At 36.1% G+C, this 23,339-nt stretch overlaps 1 protein-coding gene across 4 annotated transcripts in view; it reads right to left on the bottom strand.

The window, feature by feature from the left end:
• The window catches only part of ERC2 (ELKS/RAB6-interacting/CAST family member 2), a 521,691-nt gene that overhangs the window by 372,402 nt on the left and 125,950 nt on the right, over positions 1 to 23,339 (bottom strand). For all 4 annotated transcript variants that reach the window (XM_056338313.1, XM_056338316.1, XM_056338314.1 and 1 more), the window contains 2 exons: positions 21,862 to 22,017; positions 15,350 to 15,517 (listed from right to left, as the gene is read on the bottom strand). In XM_056338313.1, coding sequence (XP_056194288.1) covers positions 15,350 to 15,517; positions 21,862 to 22,017 — 324 coding nt within the window. The remainder of the gene's footprint in view (positions 1 to 15,349; positions 15,518 to 21,861; positions 22,018 to 23,339) is intronic.

Genomic DNA, 23,339 nt, shown 5'->3' with positions numbered 1-23,339 from the left:
ATGGCTTCCAGGATTATTCCTTCCTTATTAAGACCTTCCCTTACCAGCCTATGGTTCCCTGGATCCCACTTCTTACCTTTCTTAAAGAGTGACATTTGCTTTCTTACAGTCCTCAGTAAACTCCCCAGCCACCATGATCTTGCAAAGATAATAGACAATGCCATCAGCACCTGCAGGTGCGTTCCAGCAAGGCCATGGGACCTGTGTGTATCCAGTTTTTTTAAATACTCCCTGACCTGATCCTCCTCCACTGAGGGTAAGTTTACCTGGCCCTGGACTTTTACACCGGTTTCAGAGACCCGGGATTGCTGAAAGCTAGTCTGACCAGCAAAGACCAAGGTGAAGGTGGCATTCAGTGCCTTTGCCTCATGTCCTTTAGGATCACGTCTTCACTCCCATTCATCAGTGAGCCCAGATTTTCCCCATTCTTCTGCTGTTGATGTGTCTGTAGAAATCTTTTTTGTTGCTCTTCATGTCTCTTGCTATATTCAAGTCCAGATGGGCTTTGGTTTTCTTAACCCTATACCTGCATGCTTAGCCAGGGTCTCCCTGTTCCTACCAGGTCACTTGTGCCTGCTCCCACCCCATGTATTATTGTTTTTTATTTAGCTTCATAATTAGAGGAGGAAGAATGAGAGCCGATTTCAATTATGCAGAAGTGATCATTTATAAAAATGCATGGTACCAACACATTCTCATATATTTTAACAATTCCTGAAAGCATCCCTTGTTCAGAAAAAGCATACCCCATTGAAGCTTAGCCTCTCACCAAGTACGTGACAGACTGCTTCAACATGTATGACAGGCGATGACACAAAGTAAACTAGCCCACTGCCAGCCCGCTAGCACGCAGAACCACACTGGAGGAGAAGCAGCTAACAGAGGCCACTGGCACGTCAGTGCAGACAGACCTGAACTCTTGCGTAGCTCACAAACCAAGCAGCTGCAGGGCTGGGCAACAACCATGAGTCACCGATGTGTACGAGTCTAGGTCAAGTCTGGCAAAGATTTCCTGCCTGATTTAAACTTAGTTTATTTGGTCCAATGGCACTTTTCCTAGAAATGGAGGGCAGGTTGACCACACATGTGTGTGTCTGTATTTGTGGTCCGACACTTGGCAGAATAAACTTCATTATGTTTATGGTTATGCTTAGGAAAACTACTCTCAATTGTTTCCAGTCTGTTGCAAACAAACCTACAAGCTGTATTAAATATGTACTATTGAATTTACCACAACTTTATGAAATCATGCATAAAATGCTAAAATGGGGTAAGATAAAGGCAACTTCTCTTCCACCCTGCATCCCCCCCCCCATTTCTGGCAACATTTCAAAATAAACAAGGAAACCAATCAATCCTTATATTGAAAGGTCAGCCAAGACCTTATTTACGTGAAAGATAAAACTGGCCTGAAAGAAATAGAAAAAAATTATTCAGTAAGAGAAAAGCAAATTTCTCTTATATCAACCATGCAGAAAGACTAAACAGCTCCACAATGAAATACCTTAGTAATTACCTGTCTATTAATGAAGAAAATGAATTTTCTTCTCATCAAAAGAGTCAAATGAAATTTACACTTGCCTCAAAAATGAAATAAATTAATTATAAGGGGAAAGGATTACTTTATGCAACTCAAATAATGTGAATCTGACTAGGTATTGCAGAGAATTAAGGTTACAATCTTTTATTTTCATACTTTCTAATCTCAGGAACCTTACTGCTCCTGACATAAAGCAGGTAATTTTAGCTATAAATATTTAAAGACAGAAAATAATGTGGAACTATACCAAGACAGAAAAGAACATGTTCTGTTTGAAATTCAGAAGAGCCCATTAAAAACTGTGCACTATGTCACATTTTAGAGTTCCAAAACATGTAAAAGATCAGTACAGTGTAATCTGGAGCTCACATATTTCTGAGCACTTTTTCCTCTACAGTTTCCTTCCTTGCCCTGTACGGACTCTTACTTATTTTTACATGATTTTTCTATGTATCTAAATTTAAAGATGAAAGATGAACCTCCAATACAAGTCTTTCCAGTAGTAATCCATCTTCCATGCAAGCCACTGACCAAAGAATCACTTCTGTCAGACTGGATATGGCCAGCAGGCATCATGAATGCTTTTTACAGAAATGCAAAGAAAAAGAATCTTAGTAACTTTTATTACTACTGGTAGTAACTTCTACCAGAACATTTCTTCTTATTACTTTATTAATTCTGCCATTTTAAGGCAACATTATTCCCCTCAATAAGGAATATTTCAGCTGCAACGTTCCTCCAAATTTACTACTGAAAAGTACTGTAAATGTTTTACAATAGGTAGTAACTTTCTCCAATCTTGCTACCAATATGTTTCAAACTCAACCACAAACAGTACACATACTTGAAAAACAGCAAAATATTATTTATGAAAAAAATATTAATATATAGAGATGGGCAGATATCACAGACACTGATTTTTGTTTCAATTGGATAGTATAGGAAGACAGTTATAGTATATATGACTATTCCAGAATCCAATTTAGTGTTGCTTTAATGGTGTTCAGAAACATGAGTAAATGATACTGTTTAAAAGTAATTAAACTGACAGAAATGCATCAGAAATATTTGTTTGCATTTTTAAAACAATTTTTTCGACTTTTCTAAACCTTTATTTCTTCTAGCACAGTACTGCTTACACAGTTTCTTCCGTAAAACTAAAAATGCTATCAACTGAAAATATTCAGTTACTGTTAAGCAAGAATCTTTCAAAAACAGACACACAGATCTGTGGCAAAGAGTATACAATGGAAATTCATCAGGATGTACGTGGAGTCTTTGCTGGTGGAATGGACACAGGTAGGAAGAAGTATGAATATATAAGAGCAAGAAGCCTACAATATATGGTGTCTATAATGGCATCAGCAAGCCTTGGCATTCTCATCATTTTTTAATATCCCATGCTTCCTTCTCAAAAATATGGAAATAAGTATATTCCTGTGATTCTCAGTGTTAACTTTCTGTATGAGAAAGAGTGAACATTCAACAGAGAAGTACAGGAGACACAATCCACAGCCTTTCTTCTTTATATTTCAGAGAACAGATAATAACAAAAGGCAATTATACAAACTCAAGTTACTTAATGCCACATAATGCTATTATTTCTTTAACAAATATTACTGCATTACAAATTTTCTTGCACAGAAATAATGTAACTAATGCTAGCAGGCAGAAGGTATACGATCCTGTACAGGAAATACACATGCAAAGGATTTGTTTGAAGAGCTTAGATTTAAGTTATAATGCCATACATTAAAAATAAACACAGGAAAAGAAAGAATCAAACAAATTGAGAATTGCACCACAGTCAACTAACTGAATAGTTTACTAACATTGTTAAACACTTACATGACTAAAGATCTAAAAAGAACATTTTTCAAAGGACACAGATGATTTCAGAGCTTTATTACAAGCACTTTTTACCTAGTCAAGTCCAGCAAATGTTAATTAGCATCCTGCCTTTGAGAACATTTTGTATTTTAATTAAATTAAATTCACAGCCTTCTCATTAACTACATATCTTTAAAAATTTTTGCTCTAAGGACATTAATATCCTTATTTAACTAGGTGCTATCATGCACAGTAGTTGCTTAGCCCAGCTTCTTTTTAAGTGTCAGACCACTATTTTCATGGCTTACTGTGCACAACTGAAATTCCTTCCTGCAACAACTGGAAACTAAGATGATTGTTCCCACATGTGTGTGCCAGCCAACAGTCCACAAGGATTTTTATTTACTAAAGCCTTAAGGCTACACAACTTAACTGCCATAACTTAGCATGGTAGAGCTGCAAAGTACCAAATCTACTTCAGAAAGACAGCTTTTGGCACACAAGTATTGTCCTTCACTTGTCTAAATCAAACCGTACATTTATGTCTGGATTTCTATTTTTTCCAATTTATGAAATGAAAAAGCAGCTTTAACAGAAAACAAAAATGGAAATCACAAAACTGGAATTGCATTTAGGTTACCACACCAGCTCACTGAAAATATACCAGATGACAGAATCAAATTATTCAGGAGAGAATGCAACTGCTGCTACTTTTGCATGAGATAATTTATAACTACTTTTTACCTATAACAATGATAAATCTTTCAAAAATTCTTACAGCCTGCATTACATGATGATTTAAAGTATGGAAAGTACTAAAGAACTGTAAAGTATTATGTAATTATATTATGTTATGTTATCGCTTGGGATATAAAGTGTGTAACTTCTGTTTGTATTAGCTGAGATTTCCCTAAATATCAGCAGGTCACCTGCAAAACCACTGGTCTTTTACAAGTTTAGATTCTTGCTTTCATTTTCCACTGTGATACCAAGATCTAAAGATTTCTTTCCTTCTAAAAGTTAAATAAAGCAGACAAAAAGAAAGAAAAAAAAAAAAGAGAGAGGGCAAAAAGCCACAGAGCCCACACCACCACATAGCTATAAAGAAAATATTCAGAATCCTACCAAGAGAAGAATCAAAACGCCATCTGAGGTCTACTGTCAGTAATGAACATCTCCAAAGATTTCTGGATGCCACAGCTGCAGAAGCTTTTTTATTTCAGATGGGCCCTATCTCCTGTTTTTTTAAACTGTGCTTCTGCTGGAAGCGTGATTATTTTTTTCCTCTGCAGAGACAGAGGGCAGGCTGAGAATGTATCTTTGCACCTACCACAGGCTTGAGTATTGGGGCAATTTGAGCTAAGAACTGTTAAGAGCAATTGTGAGCTAGGAAATCTGTTACCTGTGTTAGAAAGAGGAGATCACTGAACAAAGATGCTCCCAAACAAATCACTAATTAAAAATACACAGTTTGCAGTCTCTGTCCTTTGTTGCGCTTTGATCAGCACAAAGGCTGAACTGCTGCACATAATATCCCTGTGCTGCATTCTTAACACCCACATTAAAAAAAATTTAAAAATGCATCTTGGCCCTACCTTTGTGTAGCAAGCTTTTACCTAGCTGTATGTAACCTACACATGGATCAGCCTCATTGAGGATTTGCTGTCTTCTTTCATTTTTACCCCATGACAGCAGATACAAAACACCAGTCACCATTGCCCCTTCCCTCTTTCACTTTTATCCATTGCCTTTGGCCTTAAGACCCTTCATGGCTTATTCACTAAACCACAGCGCCCGTCTCCCTTCTGTCAGACAACTTAATTCGTGGCTTCCTCTAAGTGGCTCTAGCCCTTTCTCCCCAACTGTCTCTTAAACAAAAAAACCAAAAACATGTAAAAATACTTCAGCAATTTCTCCTAATTCTTCATCATTATAGCAATATGCATAAAACATCATTAACAGTTTCAGGCTGGGGGGTGATGACTGCTAGTTACTATACTAACTACAACATCTACATATTCTTTGTGTTCCTCTCTGTTTCGCATCTACCTGGTGAAATTTCAATGCTGTTTTGAGGTGGGTTTATCTTTGAATTTCTTTGTGTACAGTACCAATACATCAGGATCGTAACTAGGCCTCTTTAGACTTAATCACAATATAAGTAACAGTTAAAGTATACAAAGAATAATTTCTGAAGCAACCCTATCGTAAGTTCCTCTCAAAACATCTAAAGTTTTAAATCAGCAGATAACAGTACTAATATTTTTCTAGTAATTTCCATCCAATAGAATCAAGCCTAATTGAAGCTTAGTTTACCTTACCACAGTAAATTTTGCTCAGTTACAAAACCCTGTCTAATTGAATATTATTTATAATGGCAACAAGGTGATTTTCTGTAAATCTAAGAACTGGGGGGGTGGCAGGGGATGACGACAGTTATTTGTCATTTTAAATAAAGTAAATGAAAATGAGAAGCGTTTTGACAGTAAGATAAATCTAACATCCATTAAACTATTTGTCCCAAACAACTTGCATAAAAGCTTTACGCATCGAGTATACAGCCCTTATCTTTGTACTTTCATCTTTCCCCTCTTCTTTTTATCTGTGTTTCTATCTCTAGGCACTACTTTCTACGGGGCCTGTAAATGGAACTCTCCACTCTTTCACTCACCTTTCCCTCAGCCAATTCCATTTCAATTTTATATGAAACAAAAATAACGGTTTCCCCAAAAGAAAGACAGCACATTTAAAGCTATTATCAAGAAGGGATTCAACTAGGGGGTGTGTGGGGCGGGGGGTGTTGTAAATAAATCAGTATTTAATCTTTCTCTGGATGAGTGAATGCTAGTATATAATTCACAAAGCAGAAAATACATATCTTTGGGACAGTGTTACCTACCATGTATTTGAGAGAGCTTCATTCATAGTACCATAGAGCCACTGAGTTTGGAATGTGTCTCAGGTTGTCACTAGTCCAACTTCCTGCTCAAAGCACGGAAAACACTGAGATCAGACCATGTCATCTGGTGTGCTTTTGAACAGTCAAGTCTTGAAATCCAAAAAAAAAAACCCCAACTTTGTTTCATGTTTACTTTGTTTAAATTCAGGATTTTGCTAATCTAAGCGTTGTTTCAGTTTAATCCTTTGAACACTGCCTTGCCACTATGTTCCTCTCTCCTGTCCTTAACTCTCACAGGTGTCCACAAAATGTGAAAACTTTATAAAAAGTGAAATGGCTGGCAAATTCCACCTGAGATAAAGCTTCATTTGAAATATAGAACACACTGTCAAGAAAGCTGCAAACAGCTGTGGAGTGACAGAGAGAGTAAATGCCTCCAGAACAGCGCTTTTTACAGTGGGTGATCTTTTCCTTGCACGCACAGCACATCTAGCAGAACAATACACTGGCAGTACAGAAAAGAGACCACACTGAAATATCTGGCCCAGCCTGACTTGAAACAAGAAAAATCACAAAACAATAGAAAAATACAATTTCAAAGTAAAACTAACTTAGAAAAATAAAAATGTGAGAGTGAAATAACTGTAGTTATACCATTATTATTGTAAAATTAAAAGCAGATTTACATTTCAAGCAATATCAAGTATCAACATGGTAACAGAAAGAACAATAAAGCGTTTCTAGTTTTCTTCCAAGTATTTTGTGCTGTCTGCTTTTATTTGCTCTTTATGCAAACTAAGAACTGCCAAGAAGTCAATCATTTCACAGCCCTTCTCTATAAACAGATTTGTTTAAAAGAAAAAACAGACTCCAATAAATACCTACTATAATCACCTTTCCTCTTCATTTTTATTAGGTTTTCTATATTAATACGCGTATGCTGAACACATCAGTATTCTGTTACAGTACAGACCACTTAGGGTTTTCTAATCCATTTTCTCTATTGACAGGGCCATGCTCACAATTTACAAAATTTCTTTGTAGATATTTACTTATTTCACAGTTCATTAACCTTCAAACAGCACACCTGCCAGTTTTCAGGTGTGTTATCTAAAGCAATGTTACACTAACTAATAAAGTGCTAAGTATGTTTGTGTCAGAATTGCTGATGAAATTAATGTGTTTCTCCACTGAGCTACAGCTGAAATGAATTTATTAGCATCAATTTAAGGTTTTTTTCCTGATGGTAAAAGCAGTAGTTAAGTGCCAGTCACTGCGAATATCTACAAATATAGTCTCAAACTGTACCATCTATCACTTTTTTTAAAGTATACAAATGGTAGTGTCTCATCTATTAAAATAATCAAAAAAGATCATTCATGCTATTTAGCCTCTTTCCCTCTGCAGTAACAGTACAAGACATCATTTAAAAATTAACATCTATAGCTATTTTCACAACAGCACAGAAGATCTCAGCAAGTCTAATATTCTTCCTTTTAACAGTTCTCTACGGAGCAGAGTGACATTTTCAGCATTCTGTAGCTGGAGTAGCCTGACGTTGGCTCATTTTTTACCTGACCTTAGGGTTTTCACTTCATTAATAGAAAGATAATCAAAAACAATGGCTATATACATTACGGTAGGAAAAGTTTGCATAGTTTGGCACTATTATATATACCCTTAAAAAAGGAACAAAATTAAATGCACGTAGCAGAGGTGGTGAACCTTCTAAGGGCTGGTTCCAAACATTTTTCCTACTGACAATAAACCATTTTCAGACCTCCCAACTCTGGCCACCATGATAGTTATTGCTTTACAGTATTATATCTTCTTGTTTCAACTGTCAATAAAAACTTCAAATAATAGCTTTTTAGGTCAAATAAACCTATATAAAAAAAAAGAAAAAAACCACCAAACCAAAAAAACTTGACATCATGCAGACAACAGAAACACCATGCAAAAAGCACACTGCATTAAGAACTAGACCTAAATTTTTTAGTGTTGATTTTAAGTTTTCTCACATCATGTGACCAAGTGCCATTGTACCTGAAATCTGATCCAATTGCCATCGTTTGAAAGAAATACAGTTTCACTCTGGGAATGAAATTCCCCCAGAGTTCTCCAAACTAAAAATTACGTGGAATTGTAAAAGGTCCTTTTGAAAGACAGGATATTTCTGAGTACTGAAGACAGACATTTTTGAGTTATATGAAGTTGATATTTGCAAAGTGATTACCAAACCACACTCATCAAAAAAGAAAAATCCAGATATCCTCTTATTTCTGATGATCTGCTATAACACATGTAAAACAACTATCTGAATAAACAGATACACTAGTCAATGCCTCTCAATAGTAGTCAACATTCTGCAGAGATTAAGAATCATTATAACTCCACTTACACTTCATTTCTGACCATTGAAACCAACTATGTAAGAATGACCTCAAATTTAAACTACACTTTTAAAGTAGTAACACATTCTGAGTAATTTTGCAAAGTCATCATGAAAATTCCAGACATGAAATGATACAAAAAATAATCTATTCTACTGAATAACAAACACTGATAGAATTCGCCAACAAAGTTAAATTAATGAACTTCCAGGGATGCCTGAACTACAAGAATACATAATTAATACTAACAGATTACTTCTAAGCCTCATGCCCTATTAGACCTGGCTTGTGAGAACCACAGATGGAGGTGGAGATCAGGGACTCAGGTAACCAGTACTGCATGTACCCCAGGGGTCAATATTGCATCCAGTCCTGCTGAACATCTTCATTAATTATCTGAATGATGGGGCAGGGTGTAGCCTCAGAAAGTTTGCTGATGATACAAAACTGGGAAAGGCATCTGATACACCAGAGGGTGACACTGCTATTCAGAGGGACCTTGACAGACTGGAGAAACGGACTGTGGGGAACCTCATGCAGTTCAGGGAAAGGAAATATAAAAGTCCTGCACCTGGGGAGGAACAGCCGCATGCAACTGTATATGCTGGGGTCCACCCAGCTAGAATGCAGCTTTGTAGAGAAGGACCCCGAGGTTCAGGTGAACACCAAGTCGAACACCAGCAATGTGCCCCTGCAGCAAAAGAAACCCCAAAACGGTGTCCTGGGCTGCCTTACGAGGGGTGTTGCCAGTGATTGAGGGAGGTGATCCTTCCCCTCAATTTATCTCTGGCCAGGCCACACCTGGGATGTTGTGCCCAGTTCTGGGCTCCTCAGCACAAGACACACATGGCCATACTAGAAAGGGTCTGGTGAAGGGCCATGAAGCAATGAAGGGATTAAGGACTTTAATAAAGAACTGGAGCATCTCTCATATGACAATAGACTGAGACAGCTGGGTTTGTCTAGCCTGGAAAAGAGAAGGGGGCATCATATATCACTGTGTATAAGTATCTGAAGGAAGGCTGTAAAGAAGACAGAGCCAGGCTTTTCAGCAGCACCCAATGACAGGACAAGAGGCAAGGGGCACAAACTGAAATACAGGAGGTTCCCTCTGAACATATGGAAACATTACTGTGAGGATCATTGAGCACTTGTGCATGTTGCCCAGAGAGGTTGTGAAGTCTCCATCCTTGGAGATACTCAAAAGCCATCTGGACAGGGTTCTGGACAGCCAGCTATAGGTGGCCCTGTTTGAGCGGGGGGGGTTGGGCAAGATGACCTCCAGAGCTCCCTTCCAGCTTTAACCATTAGTGATGCTATGAATCGCATCCTCTTGCATCATATGCAACTGCTGTCTCCAAAACCTAAAGATAACCTGCAAAGCACCATTATTAAATAGTAATAAAAGACTTGTTATGAAGTAACTGATATATGTCCAGGATTTCTTTTAATGCAGGGTTTACTAAGCTGATTTAATTACAACAAGGTGATTACAAAGTAATCCTATTTAGGCAGGAAGTTGACACTGCAACTACGAACACATTAGCTCAGGATTAGAACTGGGCTTTGCCAGTTACTTTCACCACCAGAAGGAAGCCCTTCAAGGCAGGTTACAAGCATGTTTTAGGACAGCATAAAATTCTACAGTGATAATTAACAAAAACTATCTAGTCTAAAAATAGACAATGTGGACATGCAGAAAGAAAGGAGTGCAGCTTAATACCGGCCAAAATATTATTAACTTTACTCATCTGGGAACAACCAACAATAGCTTGTACTGTACAAAATTCTTTCCATAATGATTTCCACCTGCTGGAGGGCTGCCATTCACCCTGCATCTTCCTGCAGCTGCTTTCCCATCTGCTGCTGGAAGCCATTGCCCTCCCTTTAGATAAGACCTGAGGCCTGGAGATAGACAATTCAGTTGCTCTAAGCAAACAAAACCTTTTCCCAATTCCCAGTTGCTGAGAACAAAACCTGCAATGTCTAGAATCATTGCTGGATGGCTACCACAGCACAGTCTAGGCCTTAGTTTAGTCAGCTTCAAACCCAGGTCTTAGAGAAAGCCCAGCTGGCAAAGCAGTATTTCTATTCCTCATCCATCTACAGTGGCAGGTCACATACTTGATCACCACGTAAATGACACTTGCTCCTTTTCAGGTCTTTGGTAGGAAGGACCCTGGGTTTAGTGCACAGAAAGCCCCTGTATCCTACCATGGGTCTCTTGTTGCAGGGATGGCATATTCTGCAGGAAATGTATGAGCTTCATCATAGAAGCTTTTGATTTGTTGTTGTTTTGTTACGCAATTTAACACAGCTTAATCTATATACCATAAACAAAAAATTGACAGCCTCTGCTAATACTTGGAATTAACCCACATTTAATCTTCTACATGTCACCAAATAACATTTTTGGCAAAGATTCATATGATATATAAATATTCCCTCTACTCCCCCAGAGTTCTCCAAACTAAAGATTAAGTGGAAATGTAAAAGATCCTTTTGAAAGGCAAGAAATTTCCCAGTACTGAAGACAGACACTGTTGAGTTATACGAAATTGATGTTTGCAAAGCAATTACCAAAAAAGCTCATCAAAAAAACTAAGAGAAGGTATAAAGGGAGTTCAATAAATTTTACTTTACGGCATCATTTTGAATTTTCCTGTCTTGCTGCATCACATTTAGTTTGTACAGGATGTAACAGGAGAATGCAGCCTGAAGGCATTAATTTGTTAATCAAAATGTACAATGAAGCATACAATAAAACCAAAATATTAGTTAATTCTTATTGCCCCCCTTAGTTAAAATTATGTTAGTTAAAATAAATGAAGAGCAATAAGCAGGCAAAAGAAAGAAGAAAGAAAAAGGAGGCGTTTCCACCCTGAATAAGAAAAACTGCAAGCAGCACAAACAGCCTGTTTTCCACTAGATCGTAACTGACTACCACTAGGAACAAGATCAGCTCTAAACCCCCTCAAACTCACAGCATCCAGTGAGAGATCAAAAGCCTTAGAAATTATTTTTTAGTGAGCAGCCTTCTTGTTGCTTATGTTAAGGATGTGTTCTTTCTGGCTTTGTCTAAATATTGATAAGAAACAAGGATTTTGGCCTACAGGAGCAGACAAAGCAATGTACAAATTCAGACGCTGTCCAGCTTTTGTGTTGCTTGGAGCTCCAGCACATTTCTCAAGAACGCCCACAGTTTAACAGACTCTGTCCAATAAACTGCACATCCAGTCTGGAAGTTGTAACATAATAGTTTGTGGAGAAGAGACATCCTGGCAATCATTTTTAACCAGAAAAACTCCCCAGAATACAGTAGGGTAGTAAGGAATGTGCCAAAACCCAGAGAGTCTTAAAAATATATAACTATATAACATTAGAACACACGCATCAGCCTTGAAGAACCTTATTTTCTAATCTGTGAAATTGCTTGGACACAGAGAGCTGTCACTTGTTTTCATGATTCTTAGGGAAAGCAAGTAACATTCTCACATAGTTATACAGCAATTTATGACAAACCCAAACTGTGTTTGATTATATGAACATATTTCTCATAGCAGCTTTCAGCTAGCTATAAGACTCTTTTTCCAGCAAATAAGACTGGATAGGTCAGTAGATTCAAGGAGCTCTTGATTCAAAGTCTATTCAAAAGAGTTGAAAAGTATGGTCAGACTAAACACGTACTTTTTGAAAGCCTCAATATTATTTAACTTTAGAAACCACTCCTCATTTCTAACCTCTAAATATCTAATCTTCCAGATGGAAAACTGTACAGCCTGTGACATGCCTACAACAACCCTGAGACCTTAAAATAACAAACAAAAGTGCTGTTCTTTCCCAGCTTGAGAACCTAATGGGTACACAGTGTGTGTTATTTCTACCTACATCAAAGACCTTTTTCAGTAGATTTAAGATGAGCTGCATCTCTACCATTAAGTACAGGAAAGTAATAAAAAATTCAGTGCATCTTAAATGGATAAAAAATGAGATGGAATTAATATTGGCCAAATATGTTATTAAAGTATTTCTAGATCAGGTAAATTGCTGACAATAAAGTTTAACACAGGTTATTTAAATCTCTGCCTCACAAGTAAATGATGCATGTAAGAGCACACGCTGTAATGATATCTTTTCAAAATTATTTGGTAAATACAGGCTGCATTAATACATATGTATAACTGGAATCAAAGTTTGTTTTCTTTATTTTTCTCCTAATGCATCTCAAGATGTACCATATCCCAAAATGAAACTTGGCATTAACCCAGTACTCAAAGGCCTTCATTTTCATATGGTCTCCCAGGAAAGAAAAAAAAAAATTACATTGATGTGACACTTTATCCAAAAGCCTTCTGTACATGAACAGAAAATTACAGAAAATTTTAACTAAAATTACTTCCCAGAAAAGGTGGACATAATTTACCAACCTTCCCCAATTCCCTTCACAAAGATACTTTAAAAAGAAAAAAAAAAAAAAAATCAAAACACTGTTGTCTGATAAAATCGTCACCTACACCCTGCTCAAAGCAGAAAATGCAAATCACCTACATTTCTATGGGCAATATAAAAGAGCTTGCAGAGTTTCAGAACTTCATCAGTTTATGAGGTACTGTAGTTACTAATGGCTGACAATAACACATATGAAATAAACCCCACAATTTCTGAAGAACCAGTCACAAAAAAAATCAGGCTCAATTGATTTAGCAAGTCCATGCAGAGACAGTCATAGATGTCTAGAACCAAAATATACAGTGAGGACATTTATGAGTTGTTTTCCTTCATTTTTAAGTCTCATATCAGCAACGACCCACCTAGTTTACAGCATTACTTCATTTAGAAACAAACTAAGGCTTGTCATCAGAATGCTTTGAATTATACAGAAGTAAAGGATTAATAAAAATAAATAATCAAAACCAGGAACTAGTATCTTCCATGGAATAGAAATTATACTGAACATACCTTTCACTAATCCTACACCTGAACAGATTTGTATTTTTTTTCACTGAAAACTGGAAGAATCTCACATCATTTGTATGAAATATCACAATCACTTATTTCACAAATAACATGGTATTATGCCAAACAGTTCTCTGCTGTTACAGAGCATTCCTTTTATCAAGCTACCTCTCTGATCATTTTAACATTAATTTTTCATTTGGTTTCCCAATTGAAGAGACTAACAATAAGCAGGCACAATACAACCTGCACACCAACAGGCAATTACAATTAAGTCAAAAAGCTAATTTTGACTTAAATTGCTTCATGTAATAGGTTCAAGCTCAACTGCCTTACGTAGAAACTGTGAAGAACTAAATACCTGTCAGAAATCAATTGGTTCTCCACCAGGAATGCGCAATCCCAGCAACCCTTCATCAAGAGCACTATAGATTCAGGTTTTTTTATCACTGCCCACCTGCCAGCCATAGAACTGCCTTGAATACCTACCAGACTGATAAAGAATTAAGAATCAAATTAGTGGAGAGCCACAGGAATTCATCACCATCCTCAGCAGCGTGACAGGTAATACAAACCTTGCAAAACAGACTTGCACAGCCAAAGATTTAAAATATGTAATCTTTACTACAAAAATGCTAGATTGAGATCTGCCAAAATTGCTGGAGTTTTTACCCTTGTTCTATTATGATTATTTTGTATTATGTACATATGCTAGCCGGCCCATTAAACACAAGCTGGAAATTCCAAGATTTCATCTGTATCATCTTAATGTACAGAGAATAACACATACGGCACAGAGGGATAATCAGAATCTTAAAAATATTTATTTCCTGCTTCCATGAGAATGATGAGTTTAAGCTGTTTTTTCTCCTAGAGTTTTGTTTGCCAGAAATTTGAAACGTTCTATAAGTATACTTTAATGTACTTCTCTGACCAAACATTATTTGTACTGTATGACTGAATTTCATAGGTATTTTTCTTTCTTGAAAGGGGCACACACATAAAAATAAAATAAGAGATTTTATAATAGGACTCAAGCTAGTCAGTATTGTGTGCTCCAAATCTATGAAGCTTTTTAAAACCCCAGGAAAGTAAGTAATGGACAGCATTTTTAACACTGGATTTTACACTTTCCATCAAATGTTACAACCATCTCAACCGTGTATTCCACTACCCATTCTTTCATGATCTGAAATTGTAGACAGATATATAACTAATGCACTGGCCTGTTTTAAAGACTAAAATTATTCCTATTTTAAAATAAATATTGATTGCACTTGAAACAATAACCACAGATTAATAGCATGCACCCTTCAACAGATGCTTTCAAAATACATCAGTAGCTTCACTCTTCAGAATAAAAATACACAGTAGAAAGGAAGCATCAAGCCAAGGCAACCAAAACAAAAACTCAGTTAACAGGTGAAGAAACAAGAAATGAAATCACAACAATCTAGTCATTAAGGCCCAGCTCCCTCCATTGAAGCCAATGAGAATTAGGCACAAACATTTTCTTAAAATGCAATCATAGGTGCCTCTAAAATATTCTAGAATGAGAGCTGGCGTACTACCAAAAAAAAACATATACCAAATATATTGGCATTTAAAGGGTTTTTAATTATTCCATGATTCTTTAACAAATTGCCTTCTGCACAGACTTGCAACAAACACATCATCACCTTGACACACGCTATTAACTCTATTGCATTTTATGATTAGAAGATACAATACCTCTGTCTGAAGTATGGCAGCTCTCTGTTCTTTGGCAGTAAGTGACTCTTTAAGCACTTCAATGTGTTGCTTGCAATCTGAATTCTGATTGCTAAGGGTTTCAAGCTTAGTTTGTAAGGCAAGAAGTTCTGATTCTTTCTTTGAGAGTTCTTGTTTCAGTTGGTCAATCTGTAATGGGGAAAATAAAAGTTAGATCATTAATTTCATTTCCAATTCATAGTTGCACTTGAAATCTGAAAGGTGTGAACAACCATGATATGACAATTCAGACACCTGTAAACTCTGGAAGAGAAATAAGATTTGGACTTTTTACACCCACAACTTCAAATAAGTTTCTTATAATTTTATGTACCCTGTCATAAGAATTATTGCCCTACTGTTGCGGAAATTAAAAGGAAACTCTTAAAGATTGTACATGATGATTTGACCTATAAATTCACCATGGACCTCACTTAAGTTCAAAGGAGGTTATCCTGTGTGAGGCAAGTCTGGCAGGACAGCAAAAATGCATAGGAAAAAAAAAAAGTGTTCACAAAAGTATAAATTCCATCCAATAGCCTATTCCTTCCAACAACATGATTCTTATCCTTGGACAGAGTGAATCAAGGTTTTTAGAAGCCTGATAAGGAAAAGTAGGTATCTAAAGTAGGTATCTTAGTAAGGAGAGGAAAACGGAGAAATGGAATTTTGACCTTACTCTTCTTGCAAATGTGTTGCTGCCCACCATCCCCACCTCCTTCCCCCCCCCCCCCCCCCCCCCCCCCCCCCCCCGGTAGTTCATATGGAATTCTCAGGTACTAGGAAAGCCAAGCCAAAGAGATTAACTTAAGAAAAGTCTAGGGAAAACGTTATAAAAAAATTCCACAGAGTGAAAGGTCTGTGAGACTGTAAAAGCATATCCTAAGGGAAACAGCAGAAACCCAGTCACTAAGTCACGAAGGTTCTGAATTTAAGAGAATTTAAGGTTCATCAGTAAATGTCATGGAATTGTGATTACTCTTCCCTTTCCACTATGACAAATAGGAGGGGTCACCACAGAATGCAGAAGTGTGGTGGATTTAGAACATATGAATCTGAACAAAGCACTGGACAATACACAGAATGATGCTAAAGGATGGTGAATTAGGTGACATATAACTATTCTTAAAGTCCTGTGAAATAACACTGGTCACCAGATGAGTTCAGATACATCATCTCATGAGGGTTATTTAAACTAAAATGCCTCAGTGCATCCGCCTAACTCAGAGAAAACTTTGTTTATATTTGGGAAGTTTTCTTGATGACTTTAAGGCCTATATATTTTCTTTAAAATTCAAGTTTCAGTTCTGCAAAAACCAGAGAAGTGCTGGAAGAGCTCTTTCTTGTCTTTCCCATCAGTTGCATCCAAACACACATTTGGGATGCAAGAAATCTAGAAGGGCTGGATGGAAGATGATTCCAAAGTCCTCAGGAAAAAAATGAATACGTATCCACAGGATGATCCCACTCAACCACATCACAGATTCAATATTATATGGCGCAGTCAGGGGAAACATTTTCTGCTGATCAAAATATTTCTGTTTTGTTTTACATTGCAAGTGTATCCTTTAAAATTACATTAAAAATACATGTTTCTTCCAACTACAGTCCATATGCATGTCTTAAAAATATTTTTTTCTTATCTCTTTTTATAAATCCCAGTGCTTGTCTAGCTGGTTAAGGTAGTTGGCTAGCCATCCCAGAGCTACTGTACAAAATCAGGAATCTTATACTGACACTAAAAGCAATCACCTTCACATTCTGAAATAAACCAAAATAAGAAAAGAAGCATACAAAGAACAGATGTCAAAAAAATATAGAGTGCAGTTAAACTGCTAGAGAAAACTTCCACTTGAAAGCAAAACACCTTACTCCATCCATTGTCAGAACATGGAAGCAAGTATGGCAACCAAGAAAATCTGTCCACAAGATAGAAAGACAAAATGCAGATCTGCAGCCAATCTGAATTACATCACATGCTTTATACGAGACCCATGTGAACATCACAGACACTTAATCCCTCCTAGAAACTCTTCCCGATTTTTGAATAACACAACCCACACCCTGACAAATAATAATAATAAAAAACCAAGCTTCTTTTTTATTGCAGGTATGTTCTTTGCGGTCTAGAAACAGAATCTGTTTAGCATAAACTTCTGGCTACAAGACCTACAAATTGCCAAGAGTTTAAAAAACATGTTAGAACTCTCTCTCTCAAAAAAAAAAAAAAAAAAAAAAAACATTGAATAATTATGCTTTTGGGTGGTGTTTTATTAAAATAGAGTAGAATGGTGAAAATGTACTAAAACTTCAATTTAAAAAAATAATGTATAAAAAGTACCAAAGGCATAACAAGAAACCACATAACTTTTTTTAAGAAATATTTAGACCTGGGTATATTTGCTTTTTTAAAATATTGTATCTACTAGTGTGTAAAAAACAGGGCATGAAATAAATGTCTGTCTCCAGCAGATGTGCAAACATTTTCACTTCGCTATATCTTAAGTGGTGTGGAAGACCAAGAGCAACGATTCAATGAGGTGTCCTGATCTCAATTAAAAAAAAAAAGACAAAAGCAAAAATGTTTTTGTATTTTATAAAGACTACAGGGAAGATAACATACAAGTCTGGGTATAAGTGCTCTAGCATCCAAGGAACTCCAAGTTTGTCCTCTGATCCTGACCTTCCCCCAATCTCACTTATTTCATATGCGTAGTTTGCCTGTCACTGCTTTTTCAACATTGCCCAATACAATCTTGCTTCACACCCTTTCCTGAAACCCTAGTTCCTTTATCTTCCTTCTCAATTTATGATTCTGTCACCTCCTATAATTTCAGTTCCTTAGATACCAACATTTCCAGAAAACCATTATCCTTTTTTTTACATTATTATTTTTACACACCAAAATCCTACATGACTTGCATAGAGTAACCGAGAAACAAACTAAAAACAAAGCAATCAAGAACTTTTCCCCTGAATATTGCTTATTAAAATTAAGGGCTAAATCTTTAAGTAAATAATTAAATCAAACTATGCCGATTTATGCATCATAAGGATCTGGTCTTATGTGACAAATGACAACTACTTTTTAAAGTGAAAGAAAAAACAGTAGTAATGCAAATGATGTCGCTGTATACAGTGGACTCCAAAATCTATCTGTAGACTCTACAGGTTGTATTGGTCAAGGACTATTTTTAAAGGTTTTATCACATTTCCAGGCTACCTACAAAAGATGCTGTAGTTCTTTTTCCTTTATTTCTTTTACAGGATCATCCAGAACTTGCATGTTTCCTTCATAAAGCATGAGTTCTTACACACAGACATTAATTACTGAGTGCCTTTTTAGAGCCTAATCAGTTCTTAAAACTCATCTTTATAATTTTCAGAAGTACTAAATTATCACTAGATTTTCACAGTCATTCTTGTTGATAGCATAAGAGTTCTAATACTCAAAGACCTACTTAAACACCAGAGTGCAAACACACACCTGAAAAAATGCATCAGTATTCCTTGAAATATCTGGCTGCTAGTGAAAGGATGAAGCCTAGTAAGAGAGGGTTCTTTCAAAGCAGAAATTATTTTTAAAAATGTGTATCATCCTGTATGTTTTCTCCACATCCTCAATAAATACATTTGCAGTGTCATACCCCTTAGCCATGGAAACTTTAAGACCTGTTTGAACAATTTTTGTATCGTGTGAGTGATGCCTATCACTGTCCCTTCACAAACAGAGCAACGAGAGTCCCTACCAAGTGAGCAAGAAAAACAAAAAAATCTAAGCAAGTTTTCTTTCTCATTTCTACAACCTCTATCTAACTGCAAATCAAAATTAAAGCCTATATATTTTGAAGGAGTGAATATTAATAATAATTATTTAAGAAAAGGAACACTTCCCAACATTCTTTGCCACTCATGTACAATAAATGATATTCAGTACTGGCCTTCATTTAACACCTTCCCATTTATTTAAATCAAGAACAGATTTAAAACATGTTATATTTCAAAAATAAATGTGAAGCATTCACAATCATAGGTGCTATAAAGTTCTTAACTGTGAGAAGAGTTTTGTTCTGCTCTTTGCCATCAATCCAGACTTCTGTTTATCAGAATTTATCAACAATCTCTGGTTCAATAGATCACTTAGAATAAGATCTGTTTGCTGACAGCTACATAAATACATTTCCACCTTGAAAGGTTTTCAGATGAATGATAAAAATAGTATCTTCTGCTGCCAATCTCAATTTTAAGTGGAAGAAAAGGACTGGTGAAAGAGAACAGACAAAATTTCATCAGAATGTGGCATTTATCAAAGATCAGAAGATTGTGACAAAACAAGGCATGTGTAATAGTCTTCTAATTCATCTGCTTTCTGTGCCACAGAAATATACTGAAGCTTTTCTTCTCAAAAACATCAGAAGATTGTTAACAAAATACTATGCTTTGCACATTATTTTTATATCAACAGATTTGCTGAGATGCATTAGTTTTGCTGTAAATTACTAAAACTGAATTGCTTTGAAATTAACGTTTAAATAGGCAAAATAGTTTTCCTGATGACAATGCTACTTGAACTTCAGCTACTTTTCAGTAGCTTAAGAGGAACTTTTTTCAACAGAATACATACGTTTTTTGATTTTTTTAATTAAATAAATCTGGATTTATTTGGGCATATTTAAAATGGGCACTAAAACTTCCATTTATTCTGTAGCACAAACCCTCAAGAGAGGGTATAAATACACCCCAGTGTCTCAAGACACAAGCATTTCCTGCAATGTAGTTTACAAGATACTACAGTTTCCAAACTGAGACAGTAACAGCTCTTCTGAGGTGGAAAACCTTCAGTGTACAATACTACACAGTGGTGAATTTTCTTAATCCTATACTCACTGTAGAATTCAGACAAAGTAAAAGCATCTTGTCAAGAAGATAATGAAGGTCTAATTTACATAAGAAAACAGAAAACCAGAGAACTTGTTCTCCAGAAGGTGCTGACAACATTTCATTCTCTGACCACACACAAGCTGCATACTTTGAGTCTTAGCTTGCCCAACCCTGAAAAAGCGGTAACGGCATTTATTTACCTGATATTGCAAATTTTGTACTTAAACAGCAATATTGCTAAGTATTTTTAGCATCAACAGACAACGGTATGCAGAGAACTACACTTTAAGCCAATTAACTCCTACTTTTTTTGCTTACGTGGCCTCTAGAGAGGTAATAATACCAGTTCCTCCTCAAGCATTTTTTCCGAGCTGCAAGTCTACATTTCAGAAAGACTGAATCAGTCCATCTCAGTTCCCTATAATTTCACATACACAAAAGCTCCTAAATATTCAACAGAATCAGAACCCAAACAAACAACTAGGATGGAATGACTTCTAAAATAAAGTAAGATTTCATAATAATGATGACTATAAAGTAAGTTCCTTAGTTTTTACTCTGGCACTATGCTCAAATTTTTAACATCACTGCAGGAGGTGAGATGGCTGGCTTTCCTCTTCAATGTTTCAATTTTGGGCTGCTGTGACTTGTCTTGCCCCATCTTAGTTTAGCTTATAAATAATATTTTTAAAATGTTCCTTCCAAAACCTAATAAGAATGGGAGCATCGACTTCAGTCTCCATAATATCTAATATTTTTTTCTTTTTATTATTTTATCACTTCATAAACAAAATACATTCAAGGTAGAAAAGCTGGGAATAAACCAGCACAAATTGTAACATATTTATTTATTACAATTTTTAAGGCAATTATAAAAGTATCAGAAAAAAAATATTAGCACTCAGAAGAAAGACTATTTAGAGTGCTCATCTTTACCTAGACAGCAGCTGAGTACATCAAAACAAAAGGAGGTAAAAAGACCAGCTGGGACAACAACTTAGACATCAAGCTTTACTTCTGATGTATTTTAAAATAATGAACAAGCAATATTGTTTTTTTGAGCTTGATACCACAAAATGTGTTACATCACTACATAATTACTCTCTGCTTGCAGTCAACCCATAATTATCTACACAAAATAATTTGAAATGAAAGGTATTCTGCAGAAGCAAAGTCATCAAATTACAAGTCTTTAAAATAAGAGATTACAGTTTGGCATCATCTATGGAACAGCAGTCCTTTCTGTAAAACTACAATCAAAACCAGACAAAAATGCACAAATAACCATGTGCCAGAATGGTGCAAGTCATAATTATGAACCAATTCAAAACGTCAGCATTAAGACACCTTAAACAAGAAAGAAAACAGGTAACATGGTATAGACTCAAGACTGTAGTAGCCTCTGCAGGAGTGGTGAAATAGGAAGACATAAGGAGGAGGCTAAGTCAAAACAAACACATTTTTATTTTTTCCAAAACGCTTCACTCCTCCATAGCTACTGAGCATCCCATAGAAGGGATTCACAAAAATAAAACATTCAAGAGAGCTGCTTATGTTGAAAAGGGTCAAGTTAAAATTTTTATTTCTATTATTTAAACATTAATAAACGTTACCTTATTTTTCATGAACTTTGAGTGACTCTTGTAAACTTCTATTTGTTTGATTTCTTCTTCTCGGTCCTCTGTATTCAGAACTCCATTTGTCTTTAACATCTGTATTTCATCTTCAAGATCTCTTATATTGCGCTCAAGTGAAGCTATTTTTGTATCCTAAGAGTATTGAAAATGATACAAAATGTATATTAAAGAGTAACAGAAGTATATCTGTACAGGCACAAACATCAAATAATAAGTTAGCCAAAATAGATGCTACAAATACGGATTGTGTCCATACTGCCACAAATCAAAAATAATTAAATTTATTTTGGCTTAAAGAAATGCAGAATTTAGACTTCTCACCACCAGAAAAAAAAGCGTGCAATGCTACACTCTGTTGTGTAGTCTGTAGAGAATACCTTCTGATTAAAATTCTGTCTCCATTCCTACACAGTTAGGGATGAAAGGGGAATTGGAGATGCCCTGTTTGCCACACATACATGATAACATACCTCGTTTTCTTTGCTAACCATCTAGGCCTGGCTATTCATTATTCCAATGGTGTAGAAAGAATATTCTTTCTCTGTCGTTACTCCCACAGTAATTTTAGTACAGTGATCTGAAGCCTGAATGTTTGATGCCACTGAAATAAGTTCAACATTAAACTAGCAAACTGCATTGGGATTTTTAGCACCCTTAATAAATAATCACAAATGGCTTTGCAATATAATTAATTGTAGAAGCAGATGGAAGTGTTTCCTAGAAGTAGGACTGACATCACTGCTTCTTTCTTGGTTTTTCTCTTTCTGAATTGCCAGCAGCATTGTTCATAACCAAAGTAATGTAAAAAATTAAATTTGCAAGTCCTTTTATTCATGTGTAAACAAATTTTCAATCCAATTCTGTTCACCGAAAACATCAGAAAAATCAGGATATTGTGACTGTAGCAAGCCATAGAAAGAACATGGAAGTAATCTCATTCAAAACAGTTAGCTGAAAATTATCAGAGTAAAAGCACATTTCTTCTGTGAAAGACTACGCTCTCGTTAAACAGTTTTGTAAAATCACACAATCAAAACACAGCAAATTTGAGGAAAAACTTCTTTACTTAAAGAAAAAGCTTCTTGACTTTGAGGGTGACAGAGCACTGGAACAGGCTGCCCAGAGAGGCTGTGGAGTCTTCTTTTCTGAGACATTCAAATCCTGCCTGGACACAATTCTGTGCAACCTGCCATGGGTGAACCCCCTTCAGCAGGGAGTTGAACTAGAGGATCTCCAGAGGTCCCTCCCAACCCCGACCATTCTGTGATTCTGTGGAATTAATAATAGCACTATACAGATATAGGTATATATATACCAATTCAACCATACAAAGCAAATAGCTTAAAAATGAACAGCAGGATAAACATTTCTTTACAGTCACACAAAGTGACCAAGAAAATTTTGTGTGAACCAGAATCCTGATAAAAAACATGGTCAGCTTCCTTCCAGACAAT

The sequence above is a fragment of the Falco biarmicus genome, chromosome 4 (genome assembly GCF_023638135.1).
Source record: "Falco biarmicus isolate bFalBia1 chromosome 4, bFalBia1.pri, whole genome shotgun sequence".
In the NCBI taxonomy this organism is placed as follows: Eukaryota; Metazoa; Chordata; class Aves; order Falconiformes; family Falconidae; genus Falco; species Falco biarmicus.
This window is presented reverse-complemented; position numbering and strand designations above follow the sequence as displayed.